This window comes from Elgaria multicarinata, chromosome 6 (genome assembly GCF_023053635.1).
Source record: "Elgaria multicarinata webbii isolate HBS135686 ecotype San Diego chromosome 6, rElgMul1.1.pri, whole genome shotgun sequence".
NCBI classification, from domain to species: Eukaryota; Metazoa; Chordata; class Lepidosauria; order Squamata; family Anguidae; genus Elgaria; species Elgaria multicarinata.
Genome location: NC_086176.1, coordinates 97,135,036 through 97,154,254, shown reverse-complemented (window position 1 = coordinate 97,154,254; position 19,219 = coordinate 97,135,036). Strand labels below are relative to the sequence as shown.

General features: G+C 42.2%; 1 protein-coding gene across 1 annotated transcript in view; it reads left to right on the top strand.

Moving 5' to 3' along the window:
• Positions 1–19,219, top strand: part of GHR (growth hormone receptor) — a 172,836-nt gene that overhangs the window by 68,536 nt on the left and 85,081 nt on the right. Inside the window, exon 2 of the mRNA XM_063128110.1 lies at positions 2,157–2,243. Within this exon, the coding sequence (XP_062984180.1) occupies positions 2,174–2,243 (70 nt within the window). The 5' untranslated portion in view covers positions 2,157–2,173. The remainder of the gene's footprint in view (positions 1–2,156; positions 2,244–19,219) is intronic.

Here is a 19,219-nt window from a genome sequence, read left to right as displayed (position 1 = left end):
ACGTTTTTTGTGCATCTGTCTGAAAAGCACAGCAGAGCGTGGGCCTAACGAGGAGAATTTTTTCCCATTTGCCTTTGGGTAAGACAAGTTGGCCTCAGCTGGCAGCTGTGGGAGAGGAATAGCTGTGAGGCCTGAGGCTTTTTGCAACAGTGATGGTTTGTGGAGGGATTTAATTCCTTCCAGCTGGCGAGCAGCAATGTCTTGTTTCCACTGGGTGAGGGAAGGCCCTCAAAGCCGGCCCCGTCGTGCAGAAATCTCTGTGCATTTCATTTTGCATGGACAGAATTGACACACTTTTTTTAAAAAAGTATTTTTTTCTTCTTTTTTGCTATTACAGAGCTTGCCATGAGGTAGTTTGAGAGGAATGCATAAATATCTGCAAGGACAGCACAAAAGGCTGTTCCCTAGCAAAACAGTGCAAAAGGCAGTAGTTTTTAACACTTTCTTTACTTATACTTAGGCTATATAATACTAGACATGGAGGCCAGGAAAAATGGAGAGATGGCTTTGTTTATAATGACCGTATTCAGACGACACACAAAGCCACGATGGTTAAGCATTTTGAGCTAAACATTATGGCTTAGCGTGTCATGTGAACCATGACTTAGCGTGTTGTGTGAATCACTCCTAACCATAGTGGCTTTATAACCATGGTTTAAATATGCTCACTAACCGTTTGCTGCAAAAGGGTTAGTGGACTAACCATGGCTTAGCATGTTGTCTAAACGGGATCAATAGCTTTTCTGTGCCCGTTCTCCATTCTTGTTTATAGTTACACTCACACTCAGGGTCATTCGCACACTCATTGGTGCTGTGCTCAGTGAACAAGGCCATCACTCATGCTGCTGCAGCACACTGATGGTCAAGTGAAGGATACACTGGAGCACCGGGGAAACATTTCCTTCCCATTGAGTAACTGCAGTATGACAACTCCTGCCTGCCTGCCTTTGTACTCTCAAAGATTTGGATCAAGAAAACCCCATAGGTAAAAAAAATCAAAAATCAAACGGAAGTTAAACATTTTAAAGTCCCCTTGGTTTCAGCAGGAGAGATTTAAGCACATATTTAACATTCCCTGGGAAAACAGTGGGACTTAAAAGTGCTTAATTCATGTCCATTGTATTTCTGTTCTTTGAAATAAGGCTAGAGCAGGGGTGCAGAACCTCAAGCTAATGGGCCAAATATGGCTCTCCATGATTCCCCAGACGGCCACACCCATTTTATCCAGGCCCCATCCCCCTTTCCTATGTGGGGCCATAGCTCAGTGTGATATAGGGCATGTCTACACCATGCATGTATCCCGGGATCGTCTCTAGGTTGTCCCTGTGTGTCATTTGGATCCCGGGGATAACCACCATTAAAGCTGCAGGAGTCCTGCCCTCTTGACCAGATACAAAAGAGGGCAGGGCTCTTGCAGCTTTAACTGTTGTGACGAAGAGAGAATTTCACCAGGTGCTGCATGCATACAAATGACACCTGCCGAAATTCCCTTTTCTGTACATCAGTTAAAGATACAGGAGCCCTGTCCTCCTTTCCATGTGGTCACCCTACTCTGAACAACCTGTTCCTAGGTCCTCCACACACAGGGAACCATCAGGAGGTCAGCAGCATCAGTGGAGGTTTCCACCATCACATAGAGAGGTCTCCAACCACAGACCTCCCTCTCTGCCCATGAAGAAGGAGGGCTGTACTGCCCTGTGTTTCCTCCTTTGGAGTTTGGGATTGCTCCCTTAAAATGATTTAACAGTTCTTCCCTCTTCTATGGCCAGCTGGGGTTGGGAAGGAAGAGAGGTCTCCCTAACAAATTCTGAGCATCCTCACCACATTACAACCCCCAGGTTTCTTTGGATGAAGAACTGACAGTGACATGGGTATAAAACCAATATATGCCCAGGAAATCCTTCACTGCCTTCCAAAATTCATGGGGGAGCAGCTTCCAGGAGTGGGATTTACTGCTGCTTATAGTCTGTAATACACAGTAAAATTTTACAGGGCAATAACCTTTATTATAATCTGCTTCCTTCATAAATCTTTGGCTTAATTCCATCCAGCCAGCCATTAAATGAGCAGACAGGTGAAACAGTGTTTGCCTCTTACAAGTGTTTACTCTAGTGAGCTTTATATAAATCTCTTCCCCCCCCTTTTTTTTTTTACAGTTGCAGAATCTAGAAGTATGGATCTTTGTCTGTTGCTGTTTATATTGGCACTGGTGTCTGCGAGCGATTCTCTCCCCACAAGCAAGGGTGAGTGCTACAAGAAAATGCGTCTCAGGCACACATGCTAAACTCTGCCTGATGCACGTAAGGCAAGGCATTTGGTTACTACAGTCCATGTGCTCTAGAACTGCTCCTGATATATATCTGGTGACAAAAGGCCAGTCTAGATGCGTGCTGCAGGGCACATATTTACAGCAGTTTACAGACAGTACATTAATACTGAATCACATCTCTCCCTTTGAACCTCTCCACCTATTGAGATCATTACCAAAGGATGTATCCTATGGAACAAACTACACCTTCAGCTAATCATGAACAGTGGAGCTTTGCAGGATAGTTTTATTTACCTTTGTGTAAGTAAATTCCTGGAGGCGAAGGCTGTCATTGGCTACTAGCCCTGATGGTTGTGTGGTATCTCCAGTATTCAAGGCAGTAAGCCTGTGTGCACCTGTTGCTGGGGAACATGGGTGGGAGGGTGCTGTTGCACCATGTCCTGCCTTGTTGGTCCCTGGCCGATGGCTGGTTGGCCACTGTGCAAAAGGAGTGATGGACTAGATGGACCCTTGGTCTGATCCAGCAGGGCTCTTCTTATGCGTGTGGTCCTGATTAGGACTGGGACCACAGTGTCAATGGAGGCGTCTCCCTCCCTTCTTTTAAGCCCACCTCCTGGAGTTCCATGGTCCCAATCCAAATCACGGCCACGGATGCTTGCAGAAAGGCAGATAGCTCCACTCTGTGTGATTAGCCAAATGTTTAGTTTAGCCCTGCGTTTCCTTAAAAGCAGGAGTTTGAAGCCATCTGCAGTAAGGAGCAGGGCCTTTTCCACTTTGGCTCCAGGCTTGTGCAATGGCCTTCAAAAGTTGTGATTGTGCACCTCCCTCCTGGCCCACTTATTCAAGAAAGGTTTGGGACATTAAAACCTGGTGGTTATTTTGTTTTCCTTTGTTTGTTATGTCTGCTTTGAGGGACAGATAGGTTGGGGTGTTTGGAAATGGTTTAGGATGATCAGGGGGCTGGAAACAAAGCCCTATGAAGAGAGACTGAAAGAACTGGGCATGTTTAGCCTGGAGAAGAGAGGATTGAGGGGAGACATGATAGCACTCTTCAAATACTTGAAAGGTTGTCACACAGAGGAGGGCCAGGATCTCTTCTCGATCATCCCAGAGTGCAGGACACAGAATAACGGGCTCAAATGACAGGAATCCAGATTCCGGCTGGACATCAGGAAAAACTTCCTCACTGTTAGAACAGTATAACAATGGAACCAGTTACCAAGGGAGGTTGTGGGCTCTCCCGCACTAGAGGCATTCCAGAGGCAGCTGGACAGCCATCTGTCAGGTATGCTTTAGGATGGATTCCTGCACTGAGCAGGGGGGTTGGACTCAATGGCCTTATAGGCCCCTTCCAACTCTACTATTCTATGATTCTATTATCAATGGAAAAAAAGATTGCCCACTCCTTCTCTAGCTGAACATATATCAGCCAAATATAAGATACTTTCCTGCTGTAAAAGAAGCCATTGATCAATTCTTGTGAGAATATATTTTTGGAGTTTTCCTAGCCATGAGGTTTTCATTTTCTCTGGCACGGAGCCATTTTTTTGGATTTGATTTAATTTTATTTCAACTTCAACCGTTGCTTGTTTTGTTCCGGTTTGGGTTGCTAATTCAGCCACTCTGTTCTGGTTTTATTATGTTAACGTTGTTTTATTTTGAGCATCCAGCAAGGGTGGTGGGGAGAGAAAAAGGAAAAAAGACCATCAACACTTGATATTTAACTATAAATACGTCTGTTGTCTATAATTCAAGTGTTTTCTAACAAAGGGAGCAAACAACTTTAAGGCAAGATTACACTTTGTGTCAAATTACTATGAATGTGGAATAAAAAGCAGGAAATAACACTGTGAAAGTAGTAAATTGAATGTGACTTGTGCCCCAACAGTTATCAGTGCACTTCAATAATGCTATAAAGCAGTAGAGTAGATCTAGCCTAAGGGTGTCATCAGATGAGCGTTTCATTGCATGCTTGTTTCTGCCCACTCACGGATTTTCACGACTCCTTTTCACAACGCCGTCCGCCCCCACTCCTTCTGCTCATTTTCCCTTCACAAAAAAAAAAAAAAAAAAAAGACCTGGAAAATCCAATTATTTCGGCTGTGTCAAAACTTGCCGCCATTTCCTGCTGTGTGCAGGAGAAGCAGCATGATAAAACACCCACTGAATGGGCCATGTGGTCATTGCTTGCTTCCTCTTTCTTCCCCGTGTGAAGAAAGAGGAAGCTGTTCATCCCTACTGTGTGACAGGAGCAGGAGGCAAAGGGCTCATTTACACCAAGCAGGATGTTGCACTATAAAAGCAGTATATAAAAGGCAGGAGCCACATTACTCTATAGCATTATGGAAGTGCCCTGACAACTGTTGGGGCCTATTGACACATACCATATACCACTTTCATAGTGCTATATCCTGCTTGATGTGGCTCCTGCCTTTTATATACCACTTTCATACCACTTCCATAGTGCAATATCCTGCTTGGTGTAGATGAGCCCAAAGCGATGGTAGGGAAATGCAATTCCACCCCCCCCCCCCCCAATCTGATGATGCTATTTGATACAAGATGCCCATAATAAGCCGATTATTGAAATGTAGACCGCTTAGTTAAATGTTACATGTAGACCTGTGCAACAAAACCCCCAAATCCATGTTTTTAAATACAGAAAAGAAAAGGGACAGTATATAGGGCACAGAAGTAATGGGACGCCAGGTGAAGATGTTCTGATTTTCCCAGCCATTTTAGTCTTTCAAGTTTCCATGGGTTTTAATTTATTACTGTATTTTAAATCTTTGCACTTAATGTGGTTATTATTTTTATGCTGTAGTTTTAAACTTTCATATTGTATTTCATCATCTTGTATTTCATGGCTTTAATTAGTGTGCCCTGCCCCGGTTAGCTTTGGCTATGTATACAGTAAAATAAAATAAATTGGGGAAGGAGAGCGTTAATGCTTTCTACCACTCTGCTCACTGGGTGATTTTGAAACAGTCAATGACCCCATTCAAAAGACACCTTAAACCATGGCTTTAGCCATGGTGGTTAAGCCAGAAAGCTGGGCTGTGTTCAGAAGACACCTTAAACCACAGCTTTAACCACAGTGTTTAAGCCAAAAAGCCTTATTCACCGTGGTTAAAGCCATGGTTTAAGGTGTCTTCTGAACACAGCCTGGCTTTCTGGCTTAACCACCGTGGTAAAAGCTGTGGTTTAAAGTGTCTTCTGAATGGGGCCACCGACTCTCAGCCTTACCGACCTCACAGGATTGTTGTGGGGGGAAATGTAAAGAGGAGGGAGATCATGATTGTTAATTCATGCTCCCTCATTGAGGTTTGGCCTGTTCCTGATTGGTTCTGGCTTAGCTTATAGGTGGTATTGTAGCATACTCTTGTTTGTGACTGAAGCTGTTTTTTTATACTGAAACGTTTCACATTTTGAAGTTAGTTTATATATGTATATGTTTTAAAAATTTAAAGCTATAAAATATTAAATTTTAGATTATTAAAAAAAGCAAATAAATATAAAAAATTATAAACTGGATGCTCTACTAGTGTTCATTTGTTTTATTTTTGGAATGCTGTGTCATGCGCATTGCATCAGGTGCGTATTGGTAAATTGTAATGATCAACGTTTGTAAGTGGAAACTAATATGAATATAGTTATTCATTTTGAAAATAGCACCTGTTGGAAATTAGTTACACGCATCTCTGTATAGCCTTTAGTTAGACCCTCAGTTGGCTACAAAGGAACACAACACTTATAAAACAGATAGTTTCCACGTTCTGACAGCTCCTAGCACGACTTTGGACAAAGGCCATAGCTAGACCTAAGGTTTATCCCTGGATCGCCCAGGGGTCAAACCTGTTCATCTAGGTGACACACAGGGAATCCAGTGCTCAGGCAGGGGCGAACCCTGGATGATCCCAGGATAAACCTTAGGTCTAGCTGTGGCCAAAATAGAGGCAATGGTCTGCTATGGACTGTTTCCAGGGATGTAAACTATGTTAATCTGATTCAATTAAAACATTGAAGAATCTTGCTGCACCCCAAAGACTAAGAAATTTATTATGGCATAATCTTTTGTGGACAGGAGCGCTCTTGTTCAGATGCATGGAGTGATACCTCCAGAAGTATTTTACAAGAAGTTCAGTTCCATCACCTGAAGCCTAAACCAAGAGAATGGATTTTTATTCCACTGCAGGTGCTGATTAGGTTACCAATGCCAGAATGTGTTTCTGCTCCCCACAACTATTTGTATATGCCTGCAAACTTAGCACAACATTTTGTACATCTGACGACGTGGACTCTGGTCCATCAAAAATTACACCATAATAAATTTGTTAGTCTTTAACATGCGACAAGCTCCTTTATTATTTCTACAAAGGACTGATGTGTCAGTGATTAATAGAGACATTGAAGTATAGGAAGTAGCAGCACCACATAGTACAGGTGGGCAGAATTGTATGCATGACTATATCATAGCAAGGCCCTCAAATCCTCTTATTCCTGGAATCGCCTCCCTGCCTGTGCCTCTAGGGGCAGCCATGTCTCAGGTTGGACTCTTCCATGCTAAATTAGGGTGACCATGTGGAAAGGAGGACAGGGCTCCTGCAGCTTTAACTGTTGTGATGAAGAGGGAATTTCACCAGGTGCTGCATACATACAAATGACCCCTGCTGAAATTCCCTTTTCTATCCAACTGTTAAAGATTCAGGACCCTGTCCTCCTTTCCATATGCTCACCCTAGCTAAATAAATTCATTAAACAAAAAACCTACAGTTTGCAAAACAACGTTAAGGCTCTACAGTTTTCAACCAAGCACCAAAAAGCAGGAAAATTGGGAGTTAAGGCCCACAAGCCTTAACATCACTTCCTCCTGAAGGAGGCAGAAAGTGCAAGTAAAATTCTCATTCTCCTAAAGCAGAAAAACCATGAGGACAGGATGGAGAATATGATATGCAGATGTGACTGTGGGGTTGTGGAAAACTGTTGACAAACAACTTAGGGCCACCTACTTCTCTTTTTTTGTTTAGAGCAGCCCTTCCCCAACCTGGTGCCCTCCAAAGGTGTTGGACTACAACTCCCATCATTGCAAGTCAGTATGGCCCATGGTCACAAATGCCATCATTGCAAGTCATTATGTCCCATGGTCAGGAATGCTGGGACTTGTAATCTCAAACATCTGGAGGGCAGTAGGTTATGATACCAAGATTTTAATTAGGTAAGTGCTAATTTCATCAGAGAACATGGAGAAAAATACTTGCCAGCCCAAATTATCAGATCCATTTTGATTCAGAGAGATTTTTTTTCTTCTTTAAACTGCCCTCCTTCCCTCAATCTTTCACCAACCTTCTTGAAATTTTCAGGTTATATAAAAGCATTTCTTTCTGGCACATGTAAATTTCAGGAAGATTGGTGAAACATTTTTGATTTTATGAATGTTGGAATCACACACACACACACACACCCCATTACCCCTTTATCATGGTAGAATGCTTTTTTTTCCAGTCAAGCCTTAACTAAAGAGGCACTGCCGTGCCTGTTTAAATAAAAGTGACACTGAGTTGAGCTACATGTTCAGAAAAAACAATGTGGCAGAGTTTGATCTTTTCCTCTCTGGGCCTAAGCAACTACAGACTCCAGGATAGTGGTATAGGTTGACTTTGATTGCCAAGCAAACATGAGAAGCGTTGCAGCCCTTAATTTTCTTGCATATGGTTATATTATTTTCAGCAGAAGAAGAGAAACTGAAGACATACAATTGTATCTGAATGTTGCTTTCTTCCCAATGGCCATTAAAAACCGCAGCTGTACTAACAGTAGCAAAGATTCCCAACAGCTTCTTGTCTGAAGCAAAATCCTGGGAAGGTTGAGAAAAAGTTTTGTTGTTGTTTTGTTTTGGCAAGGAGCATTTAAGCTACATGAGGAGTACTGCTAAGCCCTTCCTAAAACACACAAACGATGTAAGAAATAGTTGAAACGTCTCGAACGAGAGAGGCTGCAAAATGTGTTCCTTTAGGTGCAGCGTACTAGAGCGAATTGACTGCAATTCTTTTCCTGGTTCTGCATCTAAAGAGGCCTCTCCGTGAGCTTGGCAGCCAAGAGGTACTCCAGCTGCTTGGAGAATGCAACCACAAGTTTTTTTAAAAAATGAAAATGATACATAGCATGTTGCCTTATAAATCAGACGGATCTAAGTACTCTTTTAAATGATAGGATTTGCTAAATCCCATTGTGGTAGCTGGGCTTTTACGTAGCACTTTAATCACAGTACCTCATGGCCACAGGGAAACAGTCTAGATGTGTCCTGTGAAGGGCTAACATGCAAGACTCAATTAAATCATTTTTAATAGTGCTGTGCCAAATCCTGCCCCCTGTTTTCAGAAACTTTTTCTCTCCCTGACAAAAAGGCATTGCTTTTTCTGCCTCTTTTGTACGGAGGAGGAGAAAATCAGAGAATTTTGTCCTTGGGGAGGGGGGCTGCGTTTCCACATACCTTTGTAAAGTGTATCTGGTTGTGAGGGGTCTTCTTTCTATTTATTTTTTTAAAACACCCCCAGCACTTGGAGGAGCCCAGCAATTCTTCCTGAATGCCAATTAGACACTACATGACCTTGTCCTCTCCAACAGGAATTCAGGAAGAACTCCTGGGCTCCTGCAAGTGCCAAGGGTATTTTTAAAAAACTTTAAAAAAATAGAAAGAAGAGCCCCTCAACAACTACCTACTCTTAAAAAGGTATGTGGAAACCTTGTCCCACTCCCCAAGGACAAAATGCACTTAAATTCTTACCACTCCCAGTCTCTTTTGCCAGAGTTTTTTGTTTTACACAATGGCTAAAAATTGAATAATCAAAAATTTCGGCTTAGCATTAGATTTTCAACTACAGTGCCCAGGTATTCTTTATTTTGGAATATATTCCTTCTTCAAGAACAGTGGTGCAGAACCAAGGCCTGAATTCCATTCTGGAAAAATTGTTGGTGGCCACATTCCAGCGGTTGGAGGGTCCAAAGGCAAAAGAGGATGGAGCTGGATGCAAAAGGGCCAAAATGACAAAAGTAACAGCATATTTCATCTTACGGCTCCTATTCCCAGTAACTAAGGGCTCATCTACACGAAGCAGGATATTCCACTATGAAAGCGGTATGTTTTACCCTACCCTGTGCCTGCTTACCCTACCCTGTACCTGTTTGCATTCTCTTCCCCTCCTTATTGTTTTACTATGATTTTATTAGATTGTAAGCCTATGCGGCAGGGTCTTGCTATTTACTGTTTTACTCTGTACAGCACCATGTACACTGATGGTGCTATATAAATAAATAATAATAATAATAATAATAATAATAATAATATATAAAAGGCAGAAGGCACACTACTGCCTTTTATATAAATTTATTATTATTATTATTATTATTATTATTAAGAAGTTTTTAGGATGTTTTTAACAATGTATATTATGTTTTAATTCAGTTTTATGTATTTTATCATTAATTGTTGTTCCCGCCTCGATCAAAATGGAGAGGCGGGTAAGAAATTATTATTATTGTTGTTGTTGTTGTTGTTGTTTTATAGCGGTATTGAAGTGCACTGACAACTGTTGGGGCCCATGACACATACCATATACTGCTTTCATAGTGTTATATCCTGCTTGGTGTAGATATATCATAGGCCCCAACAGTTGTACACTTCAGTACCACTATACAGCAGTAGTGTAGATCCTGCAGTGCACTTCAATGCCGCTATAAAGCAGTAGTGTAGTTCCTGCCTTTTATATACCACTTTCATACTACTTTCGTAGTGCAATATCCTGCTTGGTGTAGATGAGCCCTAAGTCTTTTAGAATGGGGTGGGGGTGGGGGTTAAAAGTACACAAAAGTCAGGAAAACACCCAAATGATCAGCAGTGAGGAGAAAGGGGTGGAGCTAAGTGAAGCGGAGGAGGTTCAGTGTAATGTTTCAGGTTTCTTTAACCAGTATGAGGAGGGGCAGATTGTGATCACTCCAGAGACAAACAAAATAGATATTTAACAGAATTTACTTAAACTTCAGAATGTTTGGTAAAGAATAATATTAACAATGTGATAATAGAGGATGTAAGGATAGTGGAACTCAAATACATATGTGGTGGGACTGTGGAAAAGTAAATAAATTTTGGGACAGGGTCTTTAGATAAATTGAAAAAATTACTGCTCAAAAATATATATAAAAAGCCAGAACTATTATTGAATATTTTTGTCAAAGAAAATATAGAGATAAAAGAAAAAGCATTAATTGGATATATGCTGACAGCTCCAAGGCAATTAATAGCAAGTAACTGGAAAACAGCAAAGATGCTGACAGTAGCTATATGGAAAAGGGAAATTTGGGAAATAGCAATTAGTGAAAAATTGACACAGAAATTACAAAGAGGAATAAAACAAAAAGATAACTTTAAGAGAGATTGGCAAAAATATATAGAATATATGAAGAAAGAAATGAACAGAACAACTTGGGCAGAGGCCTATAGGACACTCTGGGAGTCCTGAAAAGAAGTAAGGTTAGAAAATAACTATAAAAACAATAAAGAAAGAGATAAACAGAAGTGATATAACATCCCAGAAAAAGAAATGGGATAATTTATGAGAAATGTACCAGGCTGGGGGGAGGGAATAGGGAGGGAACGGGATAAAAGGGATAAAAGATGAAAACTGAAATGAAAAGTAATTATGTTTATAACTTTGGGTGGTAAAAATGGTTACTGTATAATGAACATGCATTTATTTATGAACATTTGTTTATATGTATATACTGGAAAAATAAATACAATTATTACACACACACACACCCAAAAAAGAAAAGAAACCACAATGAGATAAAACAAGAACTCTAACTTTAGGCCACAGTTCACTGTAAAATGCACTGCTACTCTTTGGCTGTGGGGCGGTATATAGATGATGATAATAATAATAATAATAATCTTGAAAGACTCATCCCAGTACTTTAGTCTTTTGTGGCCAGTCTCTGTTGTGGAGGTTCGCTCTTCTTCTTCTTCTTCTTCTTCTTCTTCTTCTTCATCTTCATCTTCATCTGTTTCTTTTTTTCACCACACTGCTGATTTCCCTAAATTTCCTTTTCAGCTTTCCTTCTTCTCTGCTGCCTTCACTTCTTCTGTCACCCAGCTCTCTTTTTCAACAGACATTTTTTCTCTCCCCTTGCTCCATTCCATGCCAGCATTTCAAGGCCCTCAGAGACAGGCATTCTCTAAGGGCCTTGGAATCTACCCCCCTCATCCTAGTTATAGAAACCTGAAACATTATATGTGCACTGTTCGACTACAATTTCCAACATTGCAACCAGCATCACATTGGCTGGGGATGGTAGGTCTTGTAGTTCAATAGATGTCTAGGGCAGCAGGTTGGGTGAAACCGATATTGTACAGAGTCCCCTTAATATGAGCAGCAGGATTAATGAAACCAACATATAGAGCAAAAATAACTATCACATTGTGACTGACACTGCTCTTTATTGAGGGGTGTCTTTATGATGACACTTTGCTGTTTGGTTCCCACAAAACCCTGCAGCATCACCGCTGTGGGGTGGGAACAATAAATCCTGATGGCAAGAGAGAGCATAGGCTATCCAGCTGGAAAAGCCGTAGCGCCGGTGGCCATTCGGTTCATCAAGGCCGCCCTCTGCTCTGTCTTCCCACGCTAACCTGGATCCACCCTGAGCTTCGATCCACCCCCAGGAATACCCTCTGGCTCAACCTGAAGCAAGGACACCACCAACAAACGAGAGAAAGAACATGGTGACCTCAGAGCAACTTTTAAAAAATGGTAAATTGACACTGCGAAAAAGTGCAGTTCGAGGGGAGAAGCCTAATGTGGCTGTGAGTTGGTGGCTGCATCATATAAATAGTGCAGCACCACTGCATAGCAAGAACGAGACAAACAGGACATATAGACAAGCCCATGATCTGGGCTGTTTATCCAGTTTGTAGAATAAGCCATTCTCAGGTTGGTAAACAAACGGCAGGAGAACAGGGCATTTGGGAAAGACTCCCAGCTCATCGAACAACGTACAACTGCATTTTAAACAAATGGTCTCTTCCCAGTGAAAGAGGCTGGACACATCCTGCTTTGTTTGGATAATGGAGTAAACTTTGATCCAGTTAAAGCCTCTGTTGTGTTGCCCTTGTGATAATAAAAATTAATCACTTCGTGGGGGAGAAGGGGAGGAATGTGTTTTTCAAGAGCACATGGTCAAGAAAAACAAAACATTCAGACAAGATATCCTTACAAAGATAGATGTTGAGCCCATAATTATTCATGATCTACTACTCCAGAAGGCAGATTTCCCATTCTGCAAAGCTGAATTTGTTGCAATAGTAACTGAACTTCTAGATTTATGAGGAAGTGATACAGCCGTGCTCAGTAGTGGAGCCCCTGTTTTGCATGCAGAAGGTCCCAGGTTTGATCCCCAACATCTCCAGGTAGGGTAGGGAAACACCTGCCTGGAACCCCAGGCTAGGGCTAATCTACACCTGCAGGCCTTTCACAGAAGAAGAGGCATGCTCCTGAAGGTTCCTCGCTTTCTTGATCACCCCTCACGGGACACACACAACTGATCTGTCCTGCAGTTAGAGGAGGGCTGTTGCGGAAGCACATGTGCCCCATTACGGCAGTTCTGTATGTGTATTGGTAGAAGTGGGCGGGGCTAGGCAGAGGGCTACAGGGCACAGGATTTTTTTGAATTACTCGTGAGGGATGCGCAGGAGCAAAGACACACAGCAACACAGGGGGGGATAGGAACTCCGTCGAATAATATGCGCTCCGGAACAGATATGTTTGTATTAAAAAAGAAAACATGGCGGTAAAACGTGCCGATACCCATGCCCTTCACAGCCTGTTGGCTGTTCGCTGAGCCCGGAACTCACAGCAACGACCCCTCAAAGGAGGGGGGCACACCGCAAATGTTCTTTGCAATGGAAGTGAAAGAGCTGGGGGGGAAACACGACAAAAACAGTCAGGGATATTCTGGTAAAAATGAGAGGTTGTGCCGAGATCCCCATAGGAGCAAGTGATCATCATGTGCCCCGTTGGTGACAACTACGATACAATCCTTCAATAAGCAGCTGGTGAGACTCCCCCTAGATCTACACTACTGTTTTATAGTGGTATTGAAGTGCACTGATAACTGTTGTTGCGCAATCCATATTCCATGTACCGCTTACAAAGTGTTATTTCCTGCTTTTTATTCCACATTAGTAATGATTTGATGCGAGGTGTAGATCTGACCAGAGAGAGCTGCTGCCGGTAACTGAAGACAGCACTAAACTGACTCGGCTTATCTACACCAATCAGGATATTCCACTATGAAAGCGGTATGAAAGCGGTATATAAAAGGCAAGAGCCACACTATTGCTTTATAGCGGTATTGAAGTGCACTGACAACTGTTGCGGCCCATTGACACATACCATATACTGCTTTCATACTGCTTCCATAGTGCTATATCCTGCTTGGTGTAGATGTGTCAAGGGGCCCCAACAGTTGTCAGTACATTTCAGTACCACTATAAAGCAGTAGTGTAGATCCTGCAGTGCACTTCAATACCACTATAAAGCAGTAGTGTGGCTCCTGCCTTTTATATACCGCTTTCATACCACTTTCATAGTGCAATATCCTGCTTGGTGTAGATGAGCCCTCAGTATAATGAGATAAATGGATACTGTTGTTTTTATACTGTTTTTTATGGTTTTGATGGTTTTTAAATTTTGTGTACTTTTAATGTTTACCATTTTTAATTGTTGTAAACCGCCCAGAGAGCTTCAGCTGTGATGCGGTATATAAATGTAATAAAATAAATAAATAAATATAATGGTCTGACTCAATATAAGGCCGTTTCCTGTGTTCCAAAACTCTGCCTGGCCGAAGATAGACCAGGACTTTCTTCTTCGGGTCCTCCTCCTTTTCGGTGGTTGATTCCATGTACTTTTAAGGCCTGATAGAGAAGGCTTGCTTAGAATGCCGTCCATTAACACAGAGGGTTCAGAATAGGATTAACCTGCTAGGTCCCAGATCCTCTATAAGCATGGTGTTGAACCTCTTTTGGCTGGAGGGCCAAATTCCATGTAGAAGAAACTCTTGGGGGCACATTCCAGTAGAGGATGGGGCCAAAGGCAAAGGGGGCAGGGTGAAAAGCAAAAGGGTGTGGCCAAAATATGACGATATTTTAGCTTAAAGCTCTTACTGCCAATAACGAAGCCTCAGGAGGGGTATTTCAACTTTTTAGAATGGGGGGAAAGGGCAGGAAGCCAGTAAAGCACCAGATGAGAAAAGGGGGTGGGCCCAGGCAAAGGGCCTCTGGCAACCCCTATGGCCCAGGCCTGAGCTTCTGCATCCCTGCTCTATAACCCCTTCTCCCTTGCAGATATTTGGGAGAAAAACCAGCAGAATGTTTGGCATTATCCATTTTGTTTACTGTTCAGTTTAGATTGTTAGTTTTGTCAGCTGACGTCTTCAGGTTTTTAAAGGAAAACAATTTGAGTTCTTGTAAATGAAGTAGGATAGGATGTTATTGCTGCAAGCTGAAGAGAAGGACAGGAGAAAGATACTTCCTTCACTCAGATGGTTCCTGGAATTCCTTCCCCTGCAAGATGGAAGCTGCATCCTCATGATCACATCATCTCTTACCAGTCTTGGGGCACTAGTGGGTGGGGAGATAATGGCGGTTCCTTTCAAAAGGATCCATTTTAGGCACAATGAAGGAGAGCCCTGAGGAGATGGGAGACGGTCAAGGCTGCTGGATCTCATGCAGGGAACCTTTGGGTTTCTGTGTGGCTGCCCTGTGCGATGTGCTACTGATTTGCAGCATCTGCCTAGGCGATTTCATACCTTTGACAGCCGTGGAGTGATCTCACCTACCCAGGCTGGTATTTGGATCCTTCTGGACAGGAAAGACTATTAAGGGTTTCCTGTTAAGGCTTGTTTCTTGGTGTGTGTGTGTGTGTGTGTGTGTGAGAGAGAGAGAGAGAGAGAGAGAGAGAGATGGTTCTGCAATTTGCGCAACTTTCTGAGCAATTTGCACTAATTACAGCCAAATTTGCACAAATTACACCCAAATTTGTGTAATTTGCACACATTTGGCCACAGTTTGCAGTGATTGTGCAGAAGTGTGTGCAAATTGAAGAACCTTCAAAAATGTGCAAAAAAGTCCCTGGAGTTCACCGCTTGGCTTGCCAATGCAAAGCAAGTCACATGTGCCACAGAATTCCGTTGAGCCAAAAAAGAACTGGATTTCCCAGCGACAGACATCCCTACTTAGGAGTGGGGCCAACAGTATGATCCTACTCTATACATTCGTTGAGCCTGTGCTTGTAGGTGTGAAATCTTATGCAGCAGCAATCTCAGGGTCTTTGTTTATTTCAGTATTTTTAGGCTGCCTTTTAGGGTACAGCTTTCCTAAAGTGTCTTCCCAAGACAGAAAAAATACAATAAACATTATAAATGGGATATATGTAGTTTTAAAATACAATCAAAATTTATGAGAAAAGCTAAGCTTTAGAACAGTAGTATAATCCAACTGTTAACAACAACAAAAATCAGTCTATGCCGTTAAAACCAGTCTTGTAGTAAATATAAAGGTTGGTTCTGACTTCATGTTTTGTTGTATTGTTGAACCAATTTCATTAAACAAATGCAGAGTCCATGGCTTGCTCCCCGTCCCTTTCGGCTTTCTTTACCTTCTTGCTTGATGAAGAGTTCTGTAGAACTCAAAAGCTTGCATGGTATTTTGTAACCTCTGAGTGTCCAGATAAATGTATTACAGTCATATGGATATTATAATAATAAATCAATTCTGAATCTTTCATGGGATTGGGCATATTATGATGTCAGGACTTTTTCAGAGTCATGAGAAAGGAGAGGTCTCTGGAACACAACAATAACAACCCCTTTAGTTTTCCAATCTGTTGCCGACACAATTTCTAGTAGAATAACACTGTCCTAAACTAGATTAGTGATTTATTCATAGTTTCTTCTGGTTTTTTTATATTTTCTGTTCCTGATTATTACATTTGATTTTCTAAGGGCTATGCTCTGGTTCTCCAGCGAGTACTTATAATCCCCCTCGATTCATTAAGAAAATATAAAGGATTTAATTACATCTCAGCCAATTTTGGCATGCTTGTCCAAACCAGGAAGAAGCTGAATTATCATTATTAATCCTCATTTTTATTATATTTTAGCAGACAAATTAACTGCTTTCTGATTCTTATCACAGACATCTTTTCAATTTTCCCATTACGGCTTCTGGTTTATGAATCCCATTTTACAGTTGTGAAACCGAGGTTTGACAGATGATCGTGTTTGTCAGAGGCAGGCCAGGGGCCATGAGTGCATCACGCCTCAATTGAAATCTGGTGCAAATTCCTTAATTTCAGTGGCAGGGGTAGGGTCATTATTGGGTCATTATTGTCAGGCCTGGTCAGTTCAGTAGCTTCATATTGCCTGGCCCTCAAAGGGGTTGACAGGATGGGATGGAACTGGCAGTGCCGGCTCCAGGTTGTAGAGCGCCCTTGGGCAAGACACTCTCAATGGGCCCCTTCCATTGTCCCCCTCCATCTCAACCTTGGTGGGGGCCCTCCATTATTATTGTTATTAATAATAATATATTTATTTATATCCCGCCTTTTCCCCAATACTGGGACTCAAAGCAGCTTTACAAATTAAAACATGTACAGTTAAAACAGATAGAGATATACAAAAATTAAAATCTCACCACCATTGCAACCAGCTCTTATTATTCCTTGTCTGCATCCACATCATTGCTACCATATGCTTGCTTGGCAGGCAGAAAGCCATTGAGCAAGTAGGCAGCATCTCCTCCTCGTCCTCCTCCTCACCACAACTGTTGTCTCTGATAGAACATAAGAGCCATCCTGGATCAGATCTGGACCAGCAATTCGTTCACACAGTGGCCAACCAGCTATCGACCAGGAATGCACAAGCAGGACATGGTGCAACTGCACCATCCCACCCATGTTCCCCAGCAACTGGTGGATATAGTCTTACTGCCTCTGATACTGGAGGTAGCACATAGCCATCAGGACTAGGAGCCATTGATATCCTTATCTAGGAATTGATCCAGCCCCCTTTTAAAGCCATCCAAATTGATGGCCATCACTACTTCTTGTGGTACTGAATTCCAGAGCACAACACAGGCGAACAAACAGGATGCAATAGTAAAGATTACGAGCAACTCCAGGGAGTTCCTGTCAGTGGGCCCATGCTGTGTTGCCAGCCCTCGGTAGGTGCCCAACCATGCCTACCCTCAACACCAGCCCTAGGAACAGAGGCATATGAAGAGGGTTCCGAGTTCACACCAATCTTTCTGTTTTTGATGGAGCAAGTTAGAAATTTAATTGCACAGAAGGAACACTGACATTAACGTAAGAGCATAGCCTTTAACAACTGAGTACTGGTTCCAAGAGTGTTGGTAGGAACGTTGTGGACTGCATTTTCTAACTAAAGTTATTCATTTGTTGAGTCAGCTAACATTTTGCATCAATGTTTGTTTGTAAAGCATTGTATTTGTAAAACCTGTGGAGATCAGAGCAAATGTTATTTCACTGCCAAACAGTTGCTTGGGTATAAACACACCTTCTTGGCTGTGTCAGCTGCACACCTTTGCCATCTGAGTGTGGGGCACAAATAACCCTGAGCAGGCATAGGGAAATGAAGAGGCAGAGTGTAGGGATGTATGGGTCAAAACCACCCTCATAGATGGATTGGCATGAAATGCCTTCAGGGCCTTTTGTGGGCCCATTTTATTTACTGATTAATCTGATTGATAAAATGAATACCTTGCCCAGAGCAAAATGCCTCCAAATTCCAGAATCCTACTTAGGAAAAGGAAGCCAGATCCAATACATGTTCAGGATAAGGTTCCTACTGGCTCTCCAGAAGGGGTGGGACAACTATAAAGCTGCTGTTAAGAACATAAGAATTTAAGAAGATCCCTGCTGGATCAGACCATGGGTCCATCTAGTCCAGCATTTTGTTCATATAGTGGCCAACCAGCTGTTGACCAGGAACCCACAACAGGACATGGGTGCAATAGCACCCTCCCACACATGTTCCCCAGAGGCTTACTTCCTCTGCTATCGGAGGTAGCATATTATCATCAGGACTAGTAGCCATTGACAGCCTTATCTGCCATGAATTTGTCTAATCCCTCTTTAAAGCCATCCAAATTGGTGGCCATCAATAGATCTTGTGGTAGTGAATTCCGTAGTTTAATTATGTGCTGTGTGAAGAAGTACTTCCTTTTATCTGTCCTGAATCTCCCACCAATCAATTAACTCTCTGCCCTTTTAACTGGAGATGCAAAGGATTTAATCTTGGCCCTTTTGCCTGCAGAGCAAGAACTCTCCCATCGTGTTAGAGCCTCACCCCTAAACATAGTATTATGTGCAATATGTCCCTTCCCAAAAGGCAGGCAATGCATCATTTTAACACCTTTAAGTGGGTTGACAACCCTAGTTGTTTTGACTGCTAGTGCAGCAGCTAATATCCTAAACACCAAAGTGTTTTTGTTAAACAAAAAACACTGATGTCTCAGGTTTGTACCTCCTTAATCCCCAGGCACCTAGTCTTGCCCCAGGCTCTCATTTGTTTCAGGGTGAAATCCTCTGCATGTTTAGACAAGAGAAGTCCTACAGTTCCCAACATGCCCCAGTCAGCCATGCTGGGAGTTGTCGGACTTTATGTCTAGACATGCGTAGGATTGCACCCTTATAAACTTTTGTAAAGCTTAATTGGTTTGTTATAGTTGTTTTAAAAAACATTTCTTCAACTAAATATGCTATTGCCCTTTTCTCTGTGGCGTATTTTTTGAAAAGGCTCAGACTTTTTTTTAAATGGACTTTTGCTAGCAATTGCCCTTCCAAATTGCCAAGTATTGAATGAAAATGGCTAGAG